This window comes from Halichoerus grypus, chromosome 3 (assembly GCF_964656455.1).
Source record: "Halichoerus grypus chromosome 3, mHalGry1.hap1.1, whole genome shotgun sequence".
In the NCBI taxonomy this organism is placed as follows: domain Eukaryota; kingdom Metazoa; phylum Chordata; class Mammalia; order Carnivora; family Phocidae; genus Halichoerus; species Halichoerus grypus.
Genome location: NC_135714.1, coordinates 3,355,263 through 3,379,409, shown reverse-complemented (window position 1 = coordinate 3,379,409; position 24,147 = coordinate 3,355,263). Strand labels below are relative to the sequence as shown.

The window sequence follows — 24,147 nt, the reverse complement described above, 5'->3', positions numbered from 1 at the left end:
GAGGGCTAGTGGCCACCTCCCAGGCTCACCCGCGGGAATAAGGGCTGCATCTGGGAAACCAAAGATGTTTCCACTGACGACGTGGCTCTTCCTTCCGGTTCGTTCTGTCCCACGTGGGGCGTGTGGATGGGAAACAGCTTATTTACTCACCAGGGGGTGCTGAGTAAATAGAATCCCTCCAAAAGGGGTCTGGGGCGCCCTACAAATCATGAGCCACAAGGTGTGTGTGACAAAGGTGCCCATGCCAGGGGCCACGCAATGTCACGTGCCATAGGTGGTGGGTGGGGACTGCGCCTCTCTGTCCCCGGGTGTGGCTGCAGAGGCATCTGGCCTCGCGGGAGGGGTCAGGAGGGCCGCGGGGGACGTGTCCACTCTGCACGCATATTTACAGCGTGCGCACCACATTCGTGGCATGGGGAAGCAGTGACGAGCGACACATGGTTTCGGGTGCCCCTCCGAGGCTCTGGGCAGCCCGGGGCAAGTCGCTTCAACGCTGAGCCTCCCCTGGATGCACGGTGAGGGAGGCAGCTGGTTTTCAGGGTTGCGGACGGGAGGACAGTATGGGCACACGGCCAGGCACAGCACCTGGCCCGTGGCGGGAGCTGATTTGAAAGTGACCGTAATTGTTACTACAACAGGACATGGCAGGGGGACGGCCCGGAGGAGGTGCCAAGGTTCCTGGGTTGGTGGCCGTGCTCCGTGTGGGGAGGAGCTGGTGGGCAGCCGCGAAGTGAGCAGGCTAGCGCTCACATGCCACCACGCCCCCGCTGTGTGCCCCTGGGCAAGTCGCATAACCTCTCTGAGCCTCGGCTTCCCCAGCCATAAAATGGGAGAAATTATAGTAAGGTCTAAAGACGAGAAGGTGTGGCCTAGCACACGGCAGGCACTTGCCAATTGGTGGCCGAGGCCATTGTCATTGCTAACCAGGCCGCCCCCCGGGTGTGGAGGCCACTGACAGGCAGGGGTGCCCGCTTCCCCCGCACACATCTCTCCTCCCCCGCACTGTGGAAGTTGCCCCGTTACTCCCGGTTGGGTTTTGATTTTTATGCAGCTGCCAACAGAAGGTAAGAGTTCTCGACTTTTGGAAGACCAGGGCTAATGCAGCCCTCTGGACCTTCTGTAGGACGTAGGACGGGAAGGCTTCCTGGAGGAGGTGGCCTGCAGGACGGGAAGGGCAGTGGGGGGTTATGAGCCCCTGGGGTTGCCGTGGCTGCAGGGTATGTCTCTGACCACAGCCCCAGAGAGGATGAAGCCCTTCCTTCCCGGAGAGGAAGAGATAAATTGAGACCTCAAGGTCTACTTTCAAACGCCACTGACCTCAGGGCCCCTGTTATTCCCACCATGGGTGTCTGTGCCCCAAATCCCGGAGGCTCAACGATTACGTCTCCATGGCAACACCAACGCACCCTCCCTGTCACTTCTGCGACCGTTCTGGAGGCTGCTGAGTGACAGGCGAGCCGTGTGGGTGAGCTACCACGGCAGGAAGCACCCTGGGGGCTGGGCACGTTTTAGTTTATTTTAAAGTGCTCTGTCTCCTGGGGCTGCCTTCAAGGGAGTCACTCTCCCCTTCCCTTTACTATGACAGAGGAGTGGCCAGGACCTTCCCCTGCCTGACCCAGCCTGGACAGAGGCTCGTCTTGGCTTGGGGGCTTTAACTGAAAACGTTTTGTTTTGAGATGAGTATGGACTCACATGGGGTTGTAGGACCCCCACTCCCGTCACCCCGTTTCCCCCACGAGTGGCCTCGTGTACAGGGAAGGTACGAGAGCAGCCAGGAGATGGACGGGGCACATCGGCAACCTGGTCTGGATGCCCTGGGTGTGACATGTACTCATGCATGCGTGTGCATGTGCGTGTGCATGCGCGTATGAGTGTATGAATGTACGAGTGCGTCCATGTGTATGAGCGTGCACACGTGCGCGGGTGTGTGTGCATGCGTGTGCGTGTGACTGTGTGCAGTTCCTGGGACGGTTCTGCTCCCTCGGCGTCAAGAACCGGCAGGCTCTCCCACATTAGCTGCCCCTGGAGCTCCCTAACTTGCAGGAAGGAGCCTGCTCTGCACAGTTCAGCTCACCCCCAAACTCTGGGCCGTAGGGGGGCTTCCCTGACGCAGTCCCCGATCCCAGGGACTGAAATGCACCCCTTCCCGGCAAACCAGCTGCTGCTGCTCAGGGCTAAGATCTCCAGAGGCTCCGTCTGCACTGCCTTCTGAGATGTGCTCTCCGACCCCCACCCAGACCAGCCATCACTGCCTCCTGGCCGCACGTCTGCAGTCTGGGGACACGGGGTCGTCTGCGGGAGCAGCGGGATGGCCAAGCACTGCAGAAGTTGGAGCTGGGGCTGAGTCATCTCCTCTGTGACAGGTGAGGCGACTCAGCCCTCTTCCCCTCACTCCTGCTGCTGGAGTCAGCCGGCATCCACCGTGCATTCTGCAGGTGATCCGGGCACCACGGGAGGGTGACCCCCAGGGACGGGCAAGGGGAAGCATTTACAAAGGCAAAGAGCACTGTCTCTGTTTCGATCCACAGAAATGGAGCTGTGGTCTCTGCGGACCACGCTAAGGAAGCCAGGCTGGTGGGAGGAGACCGCCAGGTTGGGGGGGGGGGGGGACAAACACGCAGGGCCCTGAGTCCGCACGGGAGACAGGACGGGCGTGACCACAGGAGGGACATGGGAGGAGCCTGCCACTCACTTGCTGATGTACTCCGCGTCCAGTTGCTTCCCGCATGTCTCACACTTGAAACAGCCCAGATGCCAGTGTTTGTCCAGAGCCACCAGGGACTGGCCATTTTTTATTTCTGTGCCACAGCCCCCACAACCTGAAAGAAAGAGCAGGATACGGACATTGTCACTGTGAGCCAGGAGGCGTGGGGGCCCGGACCACTGGGTCTCCCGACACAGAAGTGCCTAGAGCCGCCCTGCGGGAGGGAACAGAGGGGACAGTCCGGCTGGGTGTGCTGAATGGTGTGAACGTGTAGAAAACAAATCACAAAGTTCACCCTCGCGGGCATTGAGTGCTGACTGCATGCAGCCTAGGCTGGATGATGACAGAGGCCGCACCTGCCAGAGGATGGGCGCCAGCCTCGGACAGCTGGGGTGTCCTCGAACAAGAGCGCACTGCAGGGCGGGGGCTGCCCGGGGGGGAGGCAGCAGGTCTGGGGGGCCCCATCTGTCCTCCTCTGTCGACAAGCAGACTGTGAACCTAAGTGGCCTGACCAACGTGCACCCCCAAGGAGATGTGCCCCCCCCGCCACTCCTTCCTCCAGCAGCTCCCACTGCCCGGATGCCCCTTCCAGGAAGCCCTCCTGGCCCACTCTCGTCAGGACCTCCTGTGGCCGTCTGTGCCGCATCCCAGACACAGACCGCCCAGTCCCCCACCCGTGTTCTGCTGCGAGTGTCAGCCCACGTCGGAGCCGGGCCCCAGGCAGCTAGCCTCGGGGCTTCCTCCCTTGGCAAACCCCCCCCAGATGATGCATGCTCCTCATCCCGGGGCCCCCACCTGCTCTGGAGCCCTGACTATCATCCCCGCACCAGCCCGTCCCTGCTCGACAGCCCCTGGGTCCCAGGCCCTCGCCTTAGCACTTGGGCCTCCTGGCACAGCCCAGCTGCCTCCAGGCCTTCCAGTGTGGGCGGCCGCACCAGGGCCCCCACAGCCAGTGTCCCCTGCGCTGAAGGATGATGGGGTGCAGCAGGCCAGGGGAACCCCGGGTGCAGGGACCGGCGGCATGACCTGCCCGGGGTGCGCATGTTTGAGTGTGCTGAGTGTGAGAGTGTGCACCTCTGTGTGTGACCGCGTGCATGGATGTGTGTGTGTGTGTGTGTGTGTGTGCATGCGACTATTCACATATGTGCGTGTGTTTGTGTCTGTGTGTGCAAATGTGTCCGTGTGTTTCTGCATGAATGTGTGTCCTTGTGGGAGTGTGTCTGTGTGTGCGTCTGCGTGTGTTTGTGTGTCTATGTGAATATGTCTGTGTGTGAGCACATCCCTGTGTGTCTGTGTGAGCATGCGGGGGGTGTGTGTGTCTGCGTGTGGCGGGGGCAGGACAGGCAGGGCCTCGGGGACCCACAGGGTCCTGAGGAGCAGAGACAAGGTGAAGTCATCTGGCAAACAGCCCCCCACGGCCCACAGGAGCCCCTGAGCAACACTACAGTCCTGGGCTCAGCCCAGGGGCTCGCAGGCAGAGTGGGGACCCCGCTCCCCAAGATGGAAGAATGTGGCCTGGCTACCAGTCCTGGCCCCTACCATTCTCGGGGTCACACTGAGCCAAGCTCTGTCCTCTGCAGGCCCCCATTTCCTCACTGGTGGGGTGAGCGGTCCCATTAAATGACAAAAGGCGAAGACCACACTCGCCACGCCCGCGCCAGGAGGTGCCGCCCACCAGGACGGAAGGGGAAGGGGACGGGGCTCGGGGCGGGGTCAGAGATGCTCCTCTGACCCACGCTCCTGCCCTTCTCGGCAGACAGAGTGTCATACTGTTCTAAGAACAGAAAATACTTGACGCCCACAAGACTGTTGGTCAAGTTCTGGCTTTCCTAAATTCTCACACTGTTCAAATCCACATGCAACTCTGGAAACCACCCAAAGATCGGACCACACTCCGAGATCCAGGGCCGCGAGGGAAGAGGGCGGCTTGTTCATCTGGGGACCCTGGGGGCCCAGCGTGGGCTGGCAGCTCGGACACCTGCCGAAGGCATGCATGCGTGAGTGAATGAACGGGGACCAAGAGAATGCCCGCCCCTCTCAAGTTCAGGAGGCGTCCAGACCCCCTCCCCAACCCACTACCTCCATCGGTCCCAGCAGCCCAGAGACAGCGCAACACGCCCGTTCTGGATTCGAGCGGGCTGGCTTTGAGCGCGGCTCGCTCCGTAAGCTCCAGGTCACTGCCTCACGACCGAGGACACTGCACTCCCCAGGGGACACTTGGCAATGTCTGGAGACACTTCTGATGGTCGCAGCTGGAGGGGGCACGCTCCAGGCACCTGGGGGCCGAGGCCAGAGATGCTGCTCAACATCCTCCAGTGGACGGGACGGTCCCACAGCGGAGAATCATCTGGCCCCAGCTGTCAACGGTGCCAGAGTCGAGTACCCGGCTCGGAGCCTTAGCGTGCTTCGTACACTCCCTTCGTACAGGGAGTTGGCTCCTGGGGACAAGGCGGAGGAGCACGCTACGCCGCGTTGCGCCAGGGGCTGGTGGAGAGGCAGGGTGAGCCGTGGTTAGAAACACGGCCCTTGGAGCCAGGCTGCCCCATCCGCTGTGTGACGGCGGGCAAGTCACGCCGCGTCTCTGTGCTCGGCACAGTGGGGATAATAATGGTCCAGGCTCACACACGTGTCTCAGGGCTGAGGAGAGCTAACAGCCACAGGCCCACGGGCATGCCTGACAGCCGACTCGACGCACACGAGGCCGAACGCTGTCACGACAGGAAGACCCGGTGGCCCAATGCCCCGCGGTAGCCATCTGAGGACACCTTGGACGGGACAGTCTGCCTCCTGCCCGGCCCCAGGGGAGGGCCCAGAGGCTCCGGGTCAGCATGCCAGCTGAGGCTGCAGGGGGATGTGGACCTGACACCCGGCCCCAGCCCCTCACTCATCGCGGCGAACTTGGGGCAGAGTCTCACGAACAGCAAGCCCTGACCTTGGAGGCAAGAGCAACATGCACAAAGGACCGTTGTCGTGGAAACAGCAATCATCACTTTCTAAACACAACTGGAGCTCAGCGTCACTTTGTAGGGCTTTGCAAAGGACAGCACAGAGTCTTGTCGTGAGTCCTGACGCCAACAGTCATCAGCAGAGGGCATGTCCTCGGGGGAGTGTGTCCCCACTGCCTGGGGCAGAGGTCGTGGGAATCCGCCCACTCACCCACACACCCTGGACTGGCTCATCACAGCAACGGGGATGGGCCTGGGCTGCCGCCCCAACACGGCCCTTCTAGAAAGTTCCAAACAGTTTCCTGTTTCCCCCAGAGTGCTCCCTCCTCTAGTAGATGTGGCACGGATCTCCAGCTCTGCCACTAACTTGTGTGGGACACAGGACATGTGGGGCGGCCTCTCTGCGCCCCAGCTGTGAACTGGGGAAGGTGGGACCCACCCTCGCCCCTGCCCTCCAGGTCAAACCGGGTCGGGGAGCAGGGGAGGGCTCTGAGTCGAATCTGAGACTGACTTTGGAAAGCATGGAGCCCACCGAGGTCTAAAACGTGAAAATGCTGACATGTTATGAGCGGGGCCTGTCATTTCTCTGAAAGCCCCAAACTGAGTGGAAGAGCCGGGAGCAGCTGGGAGAGAGAAAGAGCGTTCAAGCGCGCCCCACGCACTGGGGCTCTGAGCTAAACCGGAGACACCCACCCCTGATGCAACACAGGGGCGTGAGGCGCACGGCTGGAAGGCGGCCGGGAGTGGGAGTTGCCTTCTGCGGGCTGCAGCACCCCAAAGGGCAGGTGCCCCCCAGCCGTACAACCCACAGGGCATATAACCTCACAGCCTCACTGCCCCGTTTCCTAGGCAGGAGTGGGCCAGCGAGGGGTTTAGGGGAGCCTCTCTCAGGGAAGAAGACACAGAAGCTCCAAGGGCCACAGACCAGCTGGTCTCAGAGGGAAGGGCTGTGGACCCTTGGTGTTGTCCCCCTTCCTGCTGACTCTGGAGGGGCCTCCAGGCCTCAGCCCCAGGGTGACCCTGGGTTCTGGGTGTGAATCCATCTATGCCCTGGTAGGGCTGAGCCCCAGCCGGAGAAGCACAGAGCCGGGGTGGGTGCGGAACGGGTGGCCAAGCCCAAGAACAGGCCCCAGGGCCCCTCAGCTTGGACAAAGCTGCTCCCCACTCCGTGCCCCCGAGGCCCCACATCCTGCCCGCCCTGCCCCATGCCCACACGCACTTCTGACCCCACGCCCAGTCCCAGAGAGGGGACACAGCTTGCCCAGGGCACTCAGGGGTGATTGGGAGGGTTCACCTGGGGCAGCCGGGCCCAGAGCTGCGCCTGATGTCATGGCGCCAGGCCCCCCAGGGAGGGCTGCCCTGTGACAGCGAGACCAGCAACCAGGTCAGAGCAGGAGGCTGGGGGAGGCCAGTGAAGGGGAGCCGGGAGGAGGAGAAGCAACAAGCCCTCTCGGGGAGGAGACCCTCCCCCGGGCGGTGGGGGAGGCGGCCCAGGGCAGACACTCTTGTGCAAGCCTCAGAAGGAAGGGTGTGCTCCTCCAGGGATGGAATGGCGTGGGCGTCCAATGCCAAGCGCTTATCTTGTTCCTAAGCAACAGGCTCCGGGCCAGAGAGCGGAAGAGGGACTCTGAAGGATGCTCAGGGCCCAGGACTCCAGCTGGACTCCTACCTCCACAGCTGCCCCAGGGGAGGACGGCTTTCCTCCTTGCACCCCGCTGCAGGGGGCCGCGGCCCCTCCCCAGCCCCGCAACCTGCAGGCAAACCACACTGTCGGGCTCCTCCCAGCATCCCTCACTCAACAACCATCTACGGTTCCTCGTTGCCTCCGGGACACGCTTGGGACTCCTTGGCATGGCTTGGCCCTCTGGTTTCCATCTCTCCCGTTTCCTTCTGTTCCCTGTCCCCACGCAGCAGCCCCCCTTGTCCACTCACAAGGGTCTGGTGGTTGCCCACGGCACCTTCCACTTTCTCCCTGTTCTGTAGTGCCTTCCCTTCAATGCCCACCTACCTGAACCTCTGTGTCAAGTTTCAGAACTAAGGCCACCTCCTCCAAAACATCTGGTCACAGCAGGGTGAGCTCCCCGGCTTTGGGGTTTGAAGGCCTTGGCTCAAGCCTCAGGTGCACCATTCTCTAGCTGGCCACGGGGCGCCTGGCCCACAGCCACCATGCCACCAGACCGGGGCACTTCTGCACCTATAAAAGGAGAAGAGGCTTCCTGCCTGGCAGGGCTGCTCTGGGCACAAAAGGAAGCAGGAATTCGGAAGATTTTTGAAGACATCCACACAGGAACCAAGAACTGGTGATGAATGTTTAACACTTTCTAGGCACAAAAAAGGTGCTAAGCTGGAGAGTCTCACTGTGGACCAGAAGAGGGGGCAGGTCACATTATTAGACCATCTGAGGGTCAGGGGAGCATTTGTCCTCTGGAAAGGTAAATTGGGTATTTTAAAATAAATTTACATTTGGAAAGGTCAGAGCCTTTTAAAACTCTCACAATATTCCCAATGAGTCCGGGTTCAGGCATATTTCCCTTTTTACTCAGGCTGCCGGGGAGCTCTGGACAAACTGTTCAAATTAATCTCACCCCCCTTTTAGATTTTGCTTGTTAGAGTTTTTGATTACTATTTCAGATTTAATTATAACAGTACTGATTGCAAAGCAAATTCTCAGAAGTTCAAGCAATCCCGTCCTCAGTGGGAGAGAAAGTTTTGAACGGAGGGCTCTCCCAGCAAGCCCCAAAGCCACAGCCTGACCAGCTAGCACTGCTGTTAGCTTGCCTCCCCAGGGGATGAAGACTTTGCCTCCTTTCACAGAGCAAAACTACTCCCAGACCCCGAGGCCAGCCCTGAGCGTCTAGAAGGCTGCAGGTGCAATCTCCCCTGGAGAGACTTTCAACACAACACCTGAGGTGGGAAGAAGGTGCTTCACGGGGACAGGGAATGAACTAAGAGCGAGGGGCTGGCTTTGGAGGTCAGCAGAAAGCCCTCCTCTGTCGAGGGGCACGCGACCCCAGCACTGGGGTACACCGTGACCACGGCACGCAGGGTGGGCTCTGAAACTCCATTTCTGCCCGGGGAGCCTGGCAGCAGCGGGCCCTGGAGCTCCGGGTCCCCTTCCCGGTCCCCGCGTCCCACGTCCGGCCCAGAAGAGCCGCAGAAGCTGCGGAAGGCAGGCTCCTGCCTGCCCCGCCTTGCTTTCTCGCTGCCCTGCACACTCAGTGACACTCCAGCCCACGTTTGTTCCATGACAGTCTGCTTCTGCATCCAACAAGCATCTATTGAGTACCACTGCATACAAACCCTGGCCTTGCTCCCAGGGCCTGGAGCAGTTAACCCAGGAGCTCTCGACCTCGGGAGCCCAGAGTTCAGTGCTCTCCTAATGGCTCCCCCAAAGGGCTTCTGGAAGGTCTAGAATTATCTGTGGAGCTGAATGTGTGTGTGTGTGTGTGTGTGTGTGTGTGTGTGTGTGTAGGGGGGAGGACCAGAGGAGGCCAGGAGGCTTCCTGGAGGAGGCCGGCTAGACCAGGCTGGAGGGCACAGCCCCCTAAAAACTTCTGTCCCTGGTTCCCTTCCTGTGTCTGTCGTCCACAGTCACCCTTCACTCCCACCGCTTCTGCTTCGGGTCCGTGGGGTCAGGCCCCTCCTCGGGCCCTGAGGAGGCCAGCCCCCCATGTCCCTACCCCACCCCCGCGCCGCTCGGTGCCCACTTACTCCAGAGGCCCTGGGACAGGTGCACGCTGCTGCCCGCTGTCTTGGGCAGGGAGCACTTCTGACACATGCATTCCTTCCCGTTGAAGGTCACTCGGTCCCCCGGCGGGAAGGGCAGCCTGCAACAAGACAGCACGTGACCAGCCAGGATCACCTCCGGCTCTTCTCCTGGGTGGGGGCAGGAGGGGCCAGACACCCCCCCAATATACCACCACCTCCCCCGGGGCCTTGTGGGGACAGGCGCCACAGGCTGAGGATGCAGGGCCTCCCCACCCAGGCACCCCTGCGTTCCTGCCGCGTGAGTCCCGCTCGGCCCTCTACTGCACAAACAGGCAGGATGGCAGGGCCCTGGTGAGGAGCAGGGAGGGCCAGCCCCGTGTTTGGCACGTGGCAACGAGCCAGGCAGCCTCAACCGCCCCCTCCTCCATCCCCCTGCCTCCTCTGACCACCCAGGATGCTTTGTCCATATCAGTTCAACAACAATGGCAACAGCTAGCATTTACTGAGCACCTACTGTGTGCTAGGTGCCACGAATTACGGTAGATACCCCACATGCACGCCTCATGTAATAGCTTCGGGACATTTGTCCAAGCTGGAATTTCCTTCATTTTTTTCTCTATAGGTGAGAAAACTGAAGTTCAGAGACAATAGTTAACTTTTCCAAGGACGCACAGCTGATGCAAGTCAGAACCAGAGTCCAACCAAGACCCGTCCAGGCTCCAAAGCCCCATGATTTACACACCTACTCGGGCCTCTAAGAAGTCAGTGCCTCGTACAGCAGGCCTTGTAGACAACAAGGTATCGCACGTTATATCCATCTCTATTTAAGTTGGGCATTTTGCTTATCATGGATGTCGTTGCACTAATTTTTAATTTTTTAAATACCACATTAAAATATCATTTACCTTGATTGCTTATTTTTTGGGCACTCGCTGAAATTCTGCATCCAGAGAGAGTCCCAGCCCCGGTGCAGGCTGGGTGGAGGCAGAAGAGAGCCGCCTCGCCTCCCTGCACCAAGGACGTCCCCCCCGGTGCCTGGGAGATGGGTAAGGTGGCTGCCCGTCGGCAAGCGAGGGACAGGCCCCCTGCAGTCAGGGGCTGGAAGACCGACTTCAGTGTCCTGCCGGTGTCCATCCCAGCCACCTGCTGCCACTGAGCTCCCAGCTGCCCTGGGGCCACTTTCCTTCCCCTGCTCAGCCCAGCCAGAGAACCTGAGCTCTGGGGCAGTAGCCTGCAGAATTCTCCGGACCAGGACATGCCCTTTCCTCGGGTTAAAACTTCATGTCTCCCCTCTGCCTTCTCAGGGCTGACAATCCATGGAGCATCCGGGCACTCAGTAGGTACTTGCTAATGAGTGAATGAGTGAGTGAACGAGTGAATGACTGAAGGCCTCCAGGGGGGCCTAACGCAGCACCCCCTCCTGCCTGGCCTCCCCACGCAGCCTGCCGGGTCACACCAGCCCTGGGCCAGGCCCAAGCTGGGAGCATGCCTCCCCCCAACGGAGCCTGCCCTAGCCCCCACCTTGTACAGCTGGCATTCATCCAGACAAATACAGGCTGAGCTGGCCCACCTGCCCAGGCTTGTGAGACAGCCGTGTGCACCTGGCTTCTTGGGGCCCGGAGCCTTGCAGCTGAGGCCTTGAGCGGTATCACCTGTGGCCAATGCTGTGCTCTGCCAGGCCTTCTTAGAGTCTTACAGCTGGCCTGGTAATGTGGGCTGTTGGCATAGAGCGGGGGGTCCTCGCCTTCCCTGCATGTGCTCTGACAGGGTCTCTGGCTCTGTATCCCAGGGCAAGTTACTTACCCTGTCTGAGTCCTGTTTCTCACCTGTAAAGTGGGACTGGTAATACCTGCGGTATGGTCAATCTCATGGGGTTGTTATTCATCCCTCCACCCCTCCATCCCTCCATCCATCCCTCCTTCCATCCACGCATCCATGCATCCACGCATCATCCGTCGATTCATCCATCCATCCATCTCCCTTCCATCCATCCATCCATCAGACAAACTGCATGGAAAGCTCTAGCATACTGCCTGGGACCAGGAGGGGCTGAATAAATGATAGCTATTATTTTGTTAGTTCAACTTTATTGAAATGTACATTGACAAATGCACGCATTCATGTTATCAACACCACAGTCATGATACGGGACATTCTGTCCACTGCAGAAAGTCCCCTGTGACTATCCATTATCACCCCCCCGCCACCACCCCTGGCCCCAGGCAACCATGGTGGGCATTCTGTCGCTGTGGATCGGAAATGTCTTTTCTAGAACTGCAACTGCATACATATGGAATCACACAGTGTGTCGTCTTTGATGTCTGGTTCAGCGTCCTGCCCCTGACATTCACTCACATGGCTGTGTGTATCAGTAGCTTGCCCCTTGTTACGGTGGAGTAGTGCTCCACTGGACAGATGAGGGACAACATGATTCCATTCACTGCCGAAAGATATTTGGGCTCTTTCCAGTTTGGGGCTGTTACAAATAAAACTGCTAAGAACGTTTGGTGACAAGTCTTTCCATGGACGTGTGTTTCCACTTCTCTTGGGTACATACATACCTAAGAGTGGAATCACTGGGTCATAGGTTAACTCTATGTTTATAACAAACAAACTGCCAAACTGATTTCCAGACAGGTTGTACCACTTTGCATTCGCCCCAGCAATACATGAGCGTTCCTTCAGCTTCATGTCCTCACCAACACTTGTCATTACCCACCTTTTTAGCTTTAGCCATTCTGGATAGATGATGGTAGTCCACCACTTTAATCTGCACTGTTGCGTGTGCTTATGGTCATTCATGTCTATTCTTCTGTGGAGTGTCTGTTAAACTCTTCTGCCCATTTTTTATAGGGTTTTTGTTTATCTTCTTATTGATGACTTGTAGAAGTTCTTTATGTATTTTGGATGCCAGTCCCTCATCAGATATATCTTATCTACCAGTTGATGGCTTGCTTCTGTACTTTACCGATGCCTTTTGACATCATTTTTCTTCTTCTAATTTTACTGTCATGTAGGTGTGCTGGCAATAAGTTCTCTAGGCTTTTGTGTGTCTACAGAAGTCTTTATTTCGCCTTCATTTTTCTTTTTTGCAGGGGGGACACATTTATTCATGTTATTCTAATCACATACATCTTGGAGATACTTCAGTTTCAGTTCCAGACCACTGCAATAAAGCAAATATTGCAATAAAGCAAGTCAAATGGATCTTCTGGTTTCCCGGTGCATAGAAAAGTGATGTTTACGCTGCAGTCCATTAAATGTGCAATAGCATTAAGTCTAAAAAACGAAGTGCATACCTTAACAAAAAGTACTTTATTGCTAAAAAACATGCTAACCACCATCTGAACTTTCAGCAAGTCATAATCACTGATCACAGACCAGCATGACAAATATAATCATACAAAAGTTTGGCATATTGTGAGAATTACCAAAAGGTGACGCAGAGACATGAAGTGAGCAAATACTGTCGGAAAATGGCACCGACACACTTGCTCGATGCAGGGTGGCCACGAGCCTTCAATTGGTAAAAAATGCAGTATCTGCAAAACTCAATAAAGTGAAGTGCAACACAACGAGGTATGCCTGTACATAACGTTCATACCATTCAATGTGTATGATCAACGGTTTCTAGTGTATTCAGACTCGTGTATGTGTCCCCATGATCAATTCGAGGACTTTTTCATCACCCCAAAAAAGAAACCCCATAGTCTTTAGAGGTCTTGCCTTCATTTTTTGAAAGTCTTTTTCTTCCTTTTTTTTTTTCCGGCTTGGTATGAAATTGATTTTTTTCTTATAACTTTTTGAAGATGCCATTCCATTGTCTCCTAGGGTGCATAGTTTAGGTAAGAAGTCTGCAGTCATTCTTTCATTCCACTGTGTATGATGTGGGTCTTTTCTCTTGCTCCTTGTTAGAGTTCTTATTACTATTTTTCAGAAATTTGATTATGAAGGACTTAGTAGGTTTCTGTCGTGTTTTTTCTGCTTGGGGTTTATCAAGATTCCTGGATCCATGGGTTTATAGTGTTCATCCAGAATGGAAAATTTTCAGCCATTATTTCTTCAATTATTTGGTTTTCCCTTACCTCCCGGGTTTCCTCCTCCCAGCCCAGACAGGCAGAAAGATCCATTATCCACAGATCCCTGAATCTGATTTCATGTTTTCCAGTCTTTTCTGTCTCTGTGCTTTAGTCTGTATAGTTTCTGTTGTTATGTTTTCAGGTTCACCAAGCCTTTCCTCTGCAATACCTAATCTACTCCTAATTCCTTTGAAGGGATCTGTCATCTCAGCAATTGTCATTTTCATTTCAAGAATTTCCATTTGGCTCCTTTTTATCCCTTCTGTAAGCCTTCTCTTACATTCACATTTTCCTTTAAATACCTAAGCATATTTTCAATACTATTTCAAAGCCACCATTTGCTGGTTTCACATCACTCTCATTTCTGGGTCTATTGCTATTGACTGGGTTTTCTTCTGGCTTTGGGTCTCATTTCCCAGCTTCTATGACTAGTAAGATCTGACTGGATGTTGGGCACTGCTGATGCTATGTTGCTGAGGGCTGGATTTTCCGTCTTCCTATGAAGAGTGCTGGACTTGCTCTGGCAGGCAGTTAGCTCATTTGCAGATCAGTGCAAACTTTTGGGGGTTTATTCTTGTACTTCATTTCAGCAGCTGCTTGTAGCCTTTGCTCTAGGGCTATTTTATTTTATTTTATTTTTTTAAAAGATTTTATTTATTCATTTGACAGAGAGATAGAGAACAAGTAGGCAGAGAGGCAGGCAGAGGGAGAGGGAGAAGCAGGTTCCCCGCTGAGCAGGGAGCCCGATGTGGGGCTTGATCCCAGAACCCTGGGATCATGACCTGAGCCAAAGGCAGACGCTTAACCAACTGAGCCACCCAGGCGCCCCTGCTCTAGGGCTATTTTAGTCCCACCAATAAGGCACGACTTTTTTGGCATCCCCATTGCGTACCTGGGCATTCAAAAACCTGGTCACAACTCGAATGTCTCCCAGCCCCAGGAACCGTTCAGCTTACAACAATCTAGCCATCCTTTGTCCATCTTGTGAAATGTCCTCTATGCCTATGTGGCTTTGTGTTCAGTGAAAGGCTCAAAGGTGCCCCCATGTTGCTCTCTGCGCTTGCTCTGTGTGGCTCCCCCCCCCCGGAGCACAGCCCCCGCTGCTCGTATCACCGCCTCCTGACTCATCTCTCCAGGAACTGCCTCCGGGCACAAAGCTGGGTGGTTGTGGGCTCTGTTGTCTTTGTGGTCCTGGTCTTAGTCCCACACAGACTGCGCCCCAATGCCCCCAAACAATTGCTTCATGTAGAGATTTGCAGTTCTGTACAGAGGCTGGTAAGTCCAGCCCAGTTACTCCAGTGTGACAGAGCTGTCTGCTGTTATTTTAAAAACAGAAGATTATCCAGAGGTGATCTTTCAAACTTATTCTGATTATGTCCCCTTGTCTCTAAGCTGTTTGCACGGAAATCAATCATTGGATCATCCTTGCGGGAACTCTGAGACCCACACTAGCTGCAACAGCACAGTGACTGTCGTTAGAAATACTCCCCGTCATTGTCCCTCCTCTCTGCATCCCTCTGGCGGAAACATCCATTTTTGTCCAGCACACATGCCATGCCCACAGATAACACTCAGAAAGTCCCCTTGAAACTGGGTGTGCCGAGACAGAGAAAACAGAGCGGATAAACTCTGGGTCCTCTTTGTTCTCTGTTTCCTAGACCTAGAACGTCTCCCTGGGAGCAGGGTGTCTAGGGCAGGGGGTTTCTTAGACCTAGAACGTCTCCCTGGGAGCAGGGTGTCTAGGGCGGGGGTGGGTGCAGGAGGGGGCTGCTCACGTGGCAAAGCTGCTCCCGGGCTCCCTCCTAAGTCCCCAGAGGTGCGGGGCACACCGGGGAGCCGGCTGTGGCCCTGCTGCGAGGACTGGGCTCCCGTCTAACGCCAGCCATCCTCCGCCTCGTCCCTGCTCTGGGCCGGGCACCTGGCCCCACGGAGGCGGAGGAGTCAGACCCAGCCCCTGCCCGCACGGAGCTCACATCAAGCGGCTGCCAGGGCGGGGGGGGGGGTCCAGGAGAGCAGCTGCACCGGGCACAGTGGGTGTCCCGAGGAGGGAGAGAGCTGTTCCCCGGGTAGGAAAGGCCCTGGGCGGGGCACCCTCATACTTCAGTGTCTCTAGGTGCAGAGCCCTGTAGAGTCTGAGCCAATGCGTCTCCAAGCCGCCGGGGCCAGCCCTGTGCCAGGCCCGCAGAGGTGCTTAACGGGCCAGGCTGAATGAATGAGTGAATGAGTGAAGGAGGGAAGGAACGAGAGCAGACTGTGAAGACCGTCTCAGCCAGGCTGAGCGGCTTGTACTTTCTCATGGATGCCAGGGGGCAGCGGGGCGGAGGGACAGACAGAGGGGAGGCAGGGACCCCAGTGTGGAGGCCGTGGCAGGACCCCAAGCAGGCACACTTTGAGACCTGAGCGGGGCTAGTGGCTGGGCAGATGCTAGAAAGGGAGGGACCCTTCCCCAAATCTGGAACCCGGGGGGATGGGTGAGGGGCCACCCACAGATCAAGGACTCAGGACAGCTGAGGGGTGGCGGTGGGTGGGCAAGGAGGGCTGAAGTGTGGACACAGCAGGCGCCAACACGAGAGGAGGATGCTGGGAGGACAGGAGCTCACCAAGGGGGCCGAGGAGGGCGGGCAGGGAACTCCTTCCCAAAAGCCCAAGGAGGCCCCATGTTGGCAGCCTCAGAACCTGCTGGACTCTGGGCCCCCCGGGAAAGAGAGCCCCGTCCTGCACATCGGGCAAGGGGTGGAGGCCTGCGAGGTCTGCGGTTGGACAAAGGTGTCCCTCGGTGCATAGCCATCCTGTGTCCACCTGCCACCCCGGGGTTGTGTCCTGCCTCCCCTCCCAGCTGTGGCCCAACAGGAGGGAGGAAGGAGGGAGGAGGGAGGAGGAGGGAAGGAGGGAGGAGGACAGAGGGAGAAGGGAGGAGGGAAGGAGAGAGGAGGACAGAGGGAGAAGGGAGGAGGACGGAGGGAGGAGGATGGAGGGAGAAGGGAAGAGGGAAGGAGGAGGAGGGAGGGGGGGAAGGAGGAGGAGGGAGGGGGGAGGAGGGAAGGAGGGAGGAGGAGGGAGGAAGAAGGGAGGAGAGAAGGAGGGAAGGAGAGAGGAGGATGGAGGGAGAAGGGAGGAGGACAGAGGGAGGAGGATGGAGGGAGAAGGGAGGAGGGAAGGAGGAGGAGGGAGGATGACGGAGGGAGGAGGGAAGGAGGGAAGGTGGGAGGAGGGAGGAGGATGGAGGGAAGGAGGGAGGATGAGGGAGGGAGGGGGAGGAGGGAAGGAGGGAAGAGGGAAGGAAGGAGGAGGGAAGGAGGAGGAGGGAGGGAGGAGGAGGGAGGGAGGGGGAGGAGGGAAGGAAGAGGGAAGGAGGAGGAGGGAGGAGGAGGGAGGAGGAGCAGGGCAGGAGCAGGGAGCCCAGCAGGCCCGACTCACCGGCACGTGGCGCACACGAAGCAATCGGGGTGGTAGGTCTTGCCCAGCGCCGACACCACCTCGCCCTCGATGAACTGGTCGCAGCTGAAGCAGCGGGTCCCGTACAGCCGCTGGTAGTCCCGCGTGCAGATGTACTCGCCCTGCCGCACGAAGAAGCCGCCCTCGGCCAGGTCACAGCCGCATGCTGGGGGGGGGGCAGCGGCAGCGTCAGCGGGGAGCTGACCGTCTGCCAGGTCCCCCCACACACAGCTCCCCCTTGACACAGGTCCCGGTGACTCGCCGAACCCCTGCATGGGGCCAGGCTCCAGGAACAGACCTCCAGCTCTGGCCCTCAGCCTGGTGCTGGGTGGACTTTCTTGGGGAAGCTTCCAGAAAAGTAGCACCGACCCGGGACGAGAATGAGGCTATGCTAAGGGGCCCGCGTCCGTGAGCCCAGTGGGGGTGGAGTGCTGGTGCCCGTGAGCCGCTCTGTGACCCCAACCGGGCTGTTCCCAGCATGGGATACAACACACCGGCAAGGTGCTCTGTTCTGGGCGGGAAGATCCCGTGTGGTGGAGGACAGATGTGTCCCGTGGTTGCCCCCAGGCCACAGTGAATCCCCCCATCCCCCTCCCTGACTCCTGCCCATTTCCATGTCCCGATGTCTGTCTCCCACAGTGCGGACAAGGCCAGACCTCCCACAGGAGGGAGAGAGACCGTGAACACTCAAACACGAATCCTTTTTGCACACTTTGCCAGGTGGGGAATGGGGCGACTTTCTCAGGACAGCCTGCCAGTCTGAGTCCGGGACACCCATGCCTCCACCCCACACACTCCCCCTCCAGCCCAGGGGCCCGTGGGAGCCACGCATGGTTTTGGAGGGAGCCGCCTATGCCCCCGCCACCCCGGCTTGCCCAGCCGCTCCCCTTGAGAGGCGAGGAGGACACCCTGCAGCCCCGGCCCTGCCGGCCGGGTCAGTCCTGGGTCCTCGTGGGTCCCAGCCCCCAAGCAGAGTCTTGAAAACCATGTCCTTCCTTCCTGCCTGCCTTCCTTCCTTCTTTCTTCACCGTGTTTTTGAATCAACACTGAAAATGTTTCATCAACACATCAACTGATTGCAAAGGATGCTGTTTCTGGTGAATTCTAAGTATTGGCATCTTGAAATTTAACTCACGTCATCCTTTTGAGCACATGCAGTGGAAGGTAGATGCCAAAGCAAGACCACCAACATCTACTTGCAAAACCCACAGCCAACTCACAGTAAGCAGAAACTTCACCTTGTCCCTTTTCTGCCTGGAAAGTCTATGTCCACTCTACTTCCCCAAAGCACCGTACGCAAATGTAATGCACCCCGATGTTCATAGCAGCGATGTCCACAACAGCCAAATTGTGGAAAGAGCCCAGATGTCCATCCACAGATGAGTGGATAAAGAAGATGTGGTTCATATCTACAATGGAATACTACTCAGCCATAAGAAAGAATGACATCGTACCATTTGCAACGATGTGGATGGAAGAGGGTATTATGCTGAGCGAAATAAGTCAATCAGATAAAGACAAATACCATATGATCTCACTCATAGGTGTAGTTTAAGAAACAAAACAGAGGATCATAGGGGAACAGAAGGAAAAATAAAATAAGACGTAATGAGAGAGGGAGACAAACCATAAGAGATGCTGAAATCTAGGAAACAAACTGAGGGTTGCTGGAGGGCAGGTGGCTGGGGGGATGGGGTAACTGGGTGATGGGCATGAAGGAGGGCACGTGATGTGATGAGCACTGGGTGTTTTATGCAACTGATGAGTCACTGACCTCTACCTCAGAAACTAATAAAAAAATAATAACTAATAAAAAAAAAAAGACTAGAAGTGCCCCATTGTGCTCTCTGCAACAAAAAATTCCAGAGTCAACGTGGACATTGATTTATTCAGAATTTCTTATGGTCACAAGGCTCTAAACATTTAATAAGTTATTTCTGGATTGGGGTCTCTTTTTTACAAAGATTAGTAGAAAGCTATCAAAATAACACATACATGATAAATGTTGGTAAATCAGTTTGGATACATAAAGGAAAACCTTCCTGCGTCAGTGCTTGGTGTCACGGGCGCTGGTGACCGAGAGGAGCCCCCAGTGCCTGGTCAAGGGAGCCCCGACCGTGCAACCCCTCCTTGGCTTGGTGCCCTGGGATTCCAGGAAGCGAGGGAAGCCTGGCAGCCTTCCCCACCCCCAGGCGCCTTCTCAGGCAGGTCAAGTTTCAGGAGAGCATCTGTGGAAGTCTAGAGTCTGGAGATCGAATCTCCAGGGAGTCGGGGTCCCCCAGGGCCCGGTCTGCTTGGCCTGGTCAGCGGGGGCCCCCTCAGCTCATGCGTCACTACTCACCTGCCACCCGAGGGTCCAGGTGGCCCTGCGGGGAGGGATCCCCCCTCAGCTCAGCCCCATCCCCACACAAGGTGAGGGCGTGGGCCGCTCCAGGGTCCCCGTCCCCTCGCCAGGGCCACAGGGTGGCACGCGCTGCGCACTGGAGCGGTGCTCCGAGGAGATGTTAGCTCTGCAGACAAAGTGAGACCGAAGCTGGGCAGCTGAGAGCCCAGAGGCTGGAGCGGCCTGGCGCTGGATCCCGGCTTCACCTGTGCACTTGGCTGTGTGCCCCGGGCAAGCTCCTGAACCTCTCTGGGCCTCTGCAGCCTCATCTGGAACACAGCCCACTTCCAAGGTAAAAACAGCAGCACAGAGAAGCATTGTCTGAGCCCTGAGTTACGCGGGGCCCCAGCAAGGCTGCAGCTGCCCTGACATCACTCATCCCTGGAGGCCGAGGCTGTGGCCAGGCCTGAACCCTCCACTCCCAGCAGGAGAGTGCAAACCCTTGGTGTCGTCTTGCACCATGGTGCACGCCCAGCAGGCATACCCCGACTTGGGAAGAACAGCCTACCCGGGGCCTTGCCGTGGAGCGCCAGGATGGCCCAAGGGTACCCGCACTCTGGCGTCTGGCTGTCTCCCTGATCTTTGCAAGGATCTGCTAGCATATCCTGGATCCAGGAGAAGAATGTGCTGACGCACGTAGCGCCCCGCTGAGACCACGTGAGTCAGCATCACAGGCCCCTGGGAGCCCATGAAGCCCTTTCCAGCCACGCCTGTCCCTGCTGGTCACCCCAGCTCCTGGCCGGCCTGCAGCTCCCCCAAGCACGTCAGGACTGCAGCTCCGGACCTCCGCCCGCTCAGAATAAAAGCTGCAGATAATCAGGACAATCATGACATTCTCTCTTACCTGTCAAGTTACCCAACACTGATACGGGGAGTGGAGCAGCTGTGGGTGACCCTGAGGGTCGGTCCCCCCTTCCCTGTGGTCATTCATGAGAAACGCTCAGGAGCGCGGGCAGTGGTGGGGAGACACTTTCTGGAATACCGTTCGGCGCTGACTCTAAAGAACGTGAAAACCGCTCCTACCCTTTGACCCATCGATCTCCTTTCCGGGACTTTATCCCCAGGAAAGGACCAGGAACACCCACAGAAGTTCTGCGGCAGCATTACACACCCTGGTACACTCAGGCTGGGTTCAGAGTCGGGCACCTGGCTTTGAACCCTCACTCCACTGCTTCCCCACTGTGTGGCCTTGGGCAAGCCACGTCACCTCTCTGGACCTCCGAGTCCTCGTCTCTAAACTGGGGTCAAGCACACCCATATCTTGCATGGTTGTCTTAAGAAGTCAGTGAGATCGGGTGCGGGCGACCACGTGGCTTAGCGCCAGGTTGGAATGGATGTCGGCATCCAACAGCAGAGGGACGGCCAAGTTCACCGTGGGCCTCGCACGTGAGGGACTTGAGGTTGAAGCCCTTACAGGATGGGCTCGTGGGCGGTGAATTAGTCAGGACACAGAAGTAGGGCTACAACATGACTTCCAGTTAAAGAGACTCACAGAGCACAGGATGGGGAGGCTGCGTACCGAACCCGACAGGGGTCCCCTCGGGTGGCCCCGGAGGGATGTGACCTACTCTCTCCTACGGCTCTCTGTGCTGGGGGGCCGAGAAGGGAGCAGCTAACGTCAGAACACAAGGAAACCACTGCAGGCGACCCCCGCGGCCTGATCGGAGCCAGCCGGCCCGGGGCTCATGGCCACGGCCAGCCAGCACTCACCCGATCCTTGTCCCCTGGAACCCTCTTTCTGTACCAACGGCCCCCTGTTGCCAGAGTGCCTTCCTGCCACGTGCCGCAGGTCCTGGAGCACCCTGCGTGGGTCAGGCTCTGCAGAAGGACACGTGCGCTGGGCAGGCAGACGAGGCCCACGTGTCTGAAGCTTTCCTTTGGTTCTAGAAGCCCTTGGTCGGTTTCTCATGAATGCCCCGGGAATGCCCCAAAGGAGAGAATGCAGGCATTTTGCACTGTTCCCTTGTCACCCCCAGGTGCCCAGAGTGGCTCTCTGGTGGCTATTTATAGTCCCAGATGGATGTGTCCTTGCCGTACACCCCGTAGCTGCCACCAAGCTACCAGCAGAGCTGGGGGGCTTACCTCCCCATCACACCCCCTTCCCTCCCTGCCTGGCTCGCTCCACAATCGTGGTTCTGCTCAGTCCCATGGCTTCCCGGATCAGGAACGCCCGCTTTCTAGGGGTCACAGGTGGATGTGGCCTCCCGTGCTCAGCATTTCAGACCGGGGCCATGTTTCCAGGGCATTACCAGCGGGGTACAGAAGACCACAGTCAAAAAACCCTGTTTTAAAGGCGCAGGACTTGGCTGCACATACACGGTCAAGAGGTTTTTCGAGGCAAATTTCACGTTGTTTGTAAAAACGGCAACACTTTCATTTCATCTTGAGGACCTACTATGTGCTGGGTGTTTGACACATTTCTATCTTATTTTGCAGCGTGAGAATAGAGCCGGCCGGATTTCAAGTCCCAGCCAGAATCGCACGTCCTCCCAGGGCGGACACCATGGGCTCTGGCCCCGGAGCCCTTCCCCGCACTCAGCTGCGCCCCTGCACGGCACTGCAGAGCCCTCCTCTGTCCTTCGCCTGGACGCCAGAGCCAAGGGCCTCACAAGGAACCCGTCCCCAGCGCTCATTCTGCTCCGGCCTGTCCCCGGGTCCACCAGGCACACACCCTGCTTTCCTGTCTTTGTCCCAGATGCTTGCTCAGGCTGCAAGGCTCTTCCCAAATATCTCTCAAGTCTTCACTCAGGCCATCTCCTCCGTGAGGCCCACCCTGATTACCCAATTGAAAATAACAACTCCTCCCGAACTCCCATGCCTGCCTTTCCCGAGCCCCTCTTCCACCTTTCCTGTACGGCACCTAAATAAAATGTATGTATCCTATCCAGTGTTTATGGTCTGTCCCCCACATTAGAACACGATCTCCACGAGGACAAGCATATCCATTTTGTTCACGGATGCATCTCAAGCACCCAGAACGCTGCTTGAGATGGGCACACAGTAGGTGCCCAAGAAATCACTGTTGCATGAACCCTGAGGTTAGGAAACGTGTCTAAGACCCACATGCACAATGGAGTGGCAGGGGTGGGATTTGCACCCAGACCTCCGGGCATCAAAGCCCAGGACTGGAGCATCCATGAAGGAGAGTATAATTACATGATCATTTCATGGATTTTCCCAGGCAAACTGAGGCCCATCCAACAAGTGCCAAGGTGGCAAGAACCCTCACACTGGGGCCTCTGGTGAGAAGCTGTGCGAACAGACCCTGCTTTGGTTCACCTGGCAACATGCCCACCCAGGGACAGACGTGACTGGTCTCAGTGAGTCACCGCCCTCCTTTCTGGTCCTCTGTGCCTGCGTGGGTGGGCCTGGGACCCAGTTCTAGCCAACAAATCAGATTTGAAGTCTTTGGGGGACCTTGGGGAAAGGGTTCTCCCTGGTCAAAGGGAGAATCACGTGAGGAGGGAGCCCTTTGCCTGTGCATAGCACCCCCCCACCCCGAATCCCTTCCCAGGTTGGATGCTACCCTGTGAGGATGTGATGCTTGGAGCTACAGCAGCCACCTTGAGACCATGAGGAGAGGTACTGCTGCCATGCACAGGATGAGGGAGGGGCAGAGGGGACAGTGGGGGTGGGGAAGTAGAAAAAGAACCTGGGTCTTTAACGACCTTGTTGAACTGTTAAGTTAACCAACTCTGGGGGGTAAAGGGGCCACCTCCAGGCTTTAGGTTAAGACAATAAACATCCATGTTGTTTAAGACACTATGAGTTGGGTGTTCATTTTGATTCATCCAAAAGTACCCTCAATGATTCACAGGCTTTGCATTTTCATGAGAACCTGGATAAAAGACCAGTCTGAGACTGTGGGATCTTCATGCTTAAACAGACACAGCTGTTTCCAGCTTGCGCTCAGTCTTAGCTGCCCCACCTCGTTCCTCAGCAGGTGAGGCTGAGATGCCCCACCCCCAAGTGCAGGGGCCTCGCTGATCCACACGGCCGTGGGCACAGCTGCCTGGCGCGGGGTGAGGCTCTGTAACTGGCTGTGGGTGTGGGCTGTGGCCTTGGAACGGGGCTGCAGTAGCCGCGGGGGGCCAGCCGCGGTCACACAGGGCCAGTCCCAGGAGCTGCCCGCCGCCCACCGCCTGCCATGAGGAAGGGGCCACGGCTACTCTCACGCCTGCTCAGGAGCTGGCTCGGAGGACAAAGTGATCTGGCCCAGGTGACACTGCGGGGGGTGCTCCTGGGGCAGTCCCCGCCTCCCCCCAAATCCTGTGGGTCAAACCAGGACTCGATTCTGAAGTCTCATGCCTTCTATCGGGTTCCTAAGGTCTGTGCTTACAGACAATCCTTTTAAACATGGTGGCCGCTTCCCCTGTGTTTTTAAAAATAACCTTTTAAAAGAGCATTTTAATGGATTTTGCTTTTCAGACACAGCAAATCTGTCTTTTGGAGAGTAGAGAAAATTAAACCAGATAAATCCCACAGTGGTCTGGGAAGCTCTCATGAAAAGGAAGAGATGCTTCAGGCAGGGTGAGGGCACTGACCAGGATGAGGGCACTGACCATGGTGGGGGGGTTGGGGCACTGACCACGGTGGGGGTGGGGCACTGACCATGGTGGGGGGGGCACTGACCACGGTGGGGGTGGGGCACTGACCACGGTGGGGGGGTTGAGGCACTGACCATGGCAGGGGTGAGGCACTGACCACGGTGGGGGTGGGGCACTGACCACGGTGGGGGGTGGGGCACTGACCACGGCAGGGGTGAGGCACTGACCACGGCGGGGGTGGGGCACTGACCACGGTGGGGGGGCACTGACCACGGTGGGGGGTGGGGCACTGACCACGGTGGGGGGTGGAGCACTGACCACGGTGGGGGTGGGGCACTGACCACGG

At 57.3% G+C, this 24,147-nt stretch overlaps 1 protein-coding gene across 18 annotated transcripts in view; it reads right to left on the bottom strand.

Annotated features, from left to right (window-relative positions):
* Window positions 1-24,147, bottom strand: part of ABLIM2 (actin binding LIM protein family member 2) — a 147,115-nt gene that overhangs the window by 79,795 nt on the left and 43,173 nt on the right. For all 18 annotated transcript variants that reach the window (XR_013446236.1, XR_013446235.1, XR_013446240.1 and 15 more), the window contains exons 3-5: window positions 16,854-17,037; window positions 9,361-9,476; window positions 2,693-2,819 (exon numbers count right to left, since the gene is read on the bottom strand). Coding sequence is in view for 2 of the 18 variants with exons in the window: in XM_078068341.1 (XP_077924467.1) it covers window positions 2,693-2,819; window positions 9,361-9,476; window positions 16,854-17,037 (427 nt within the window). In the remaining 16 variants the exon portion in view is untranslated. The remainder of the gene's footprint in view (window positions 1-2,692; window positions 2,820-9,360; window positions 9,477-16,853; window positions 17,038-24,147) is intronic.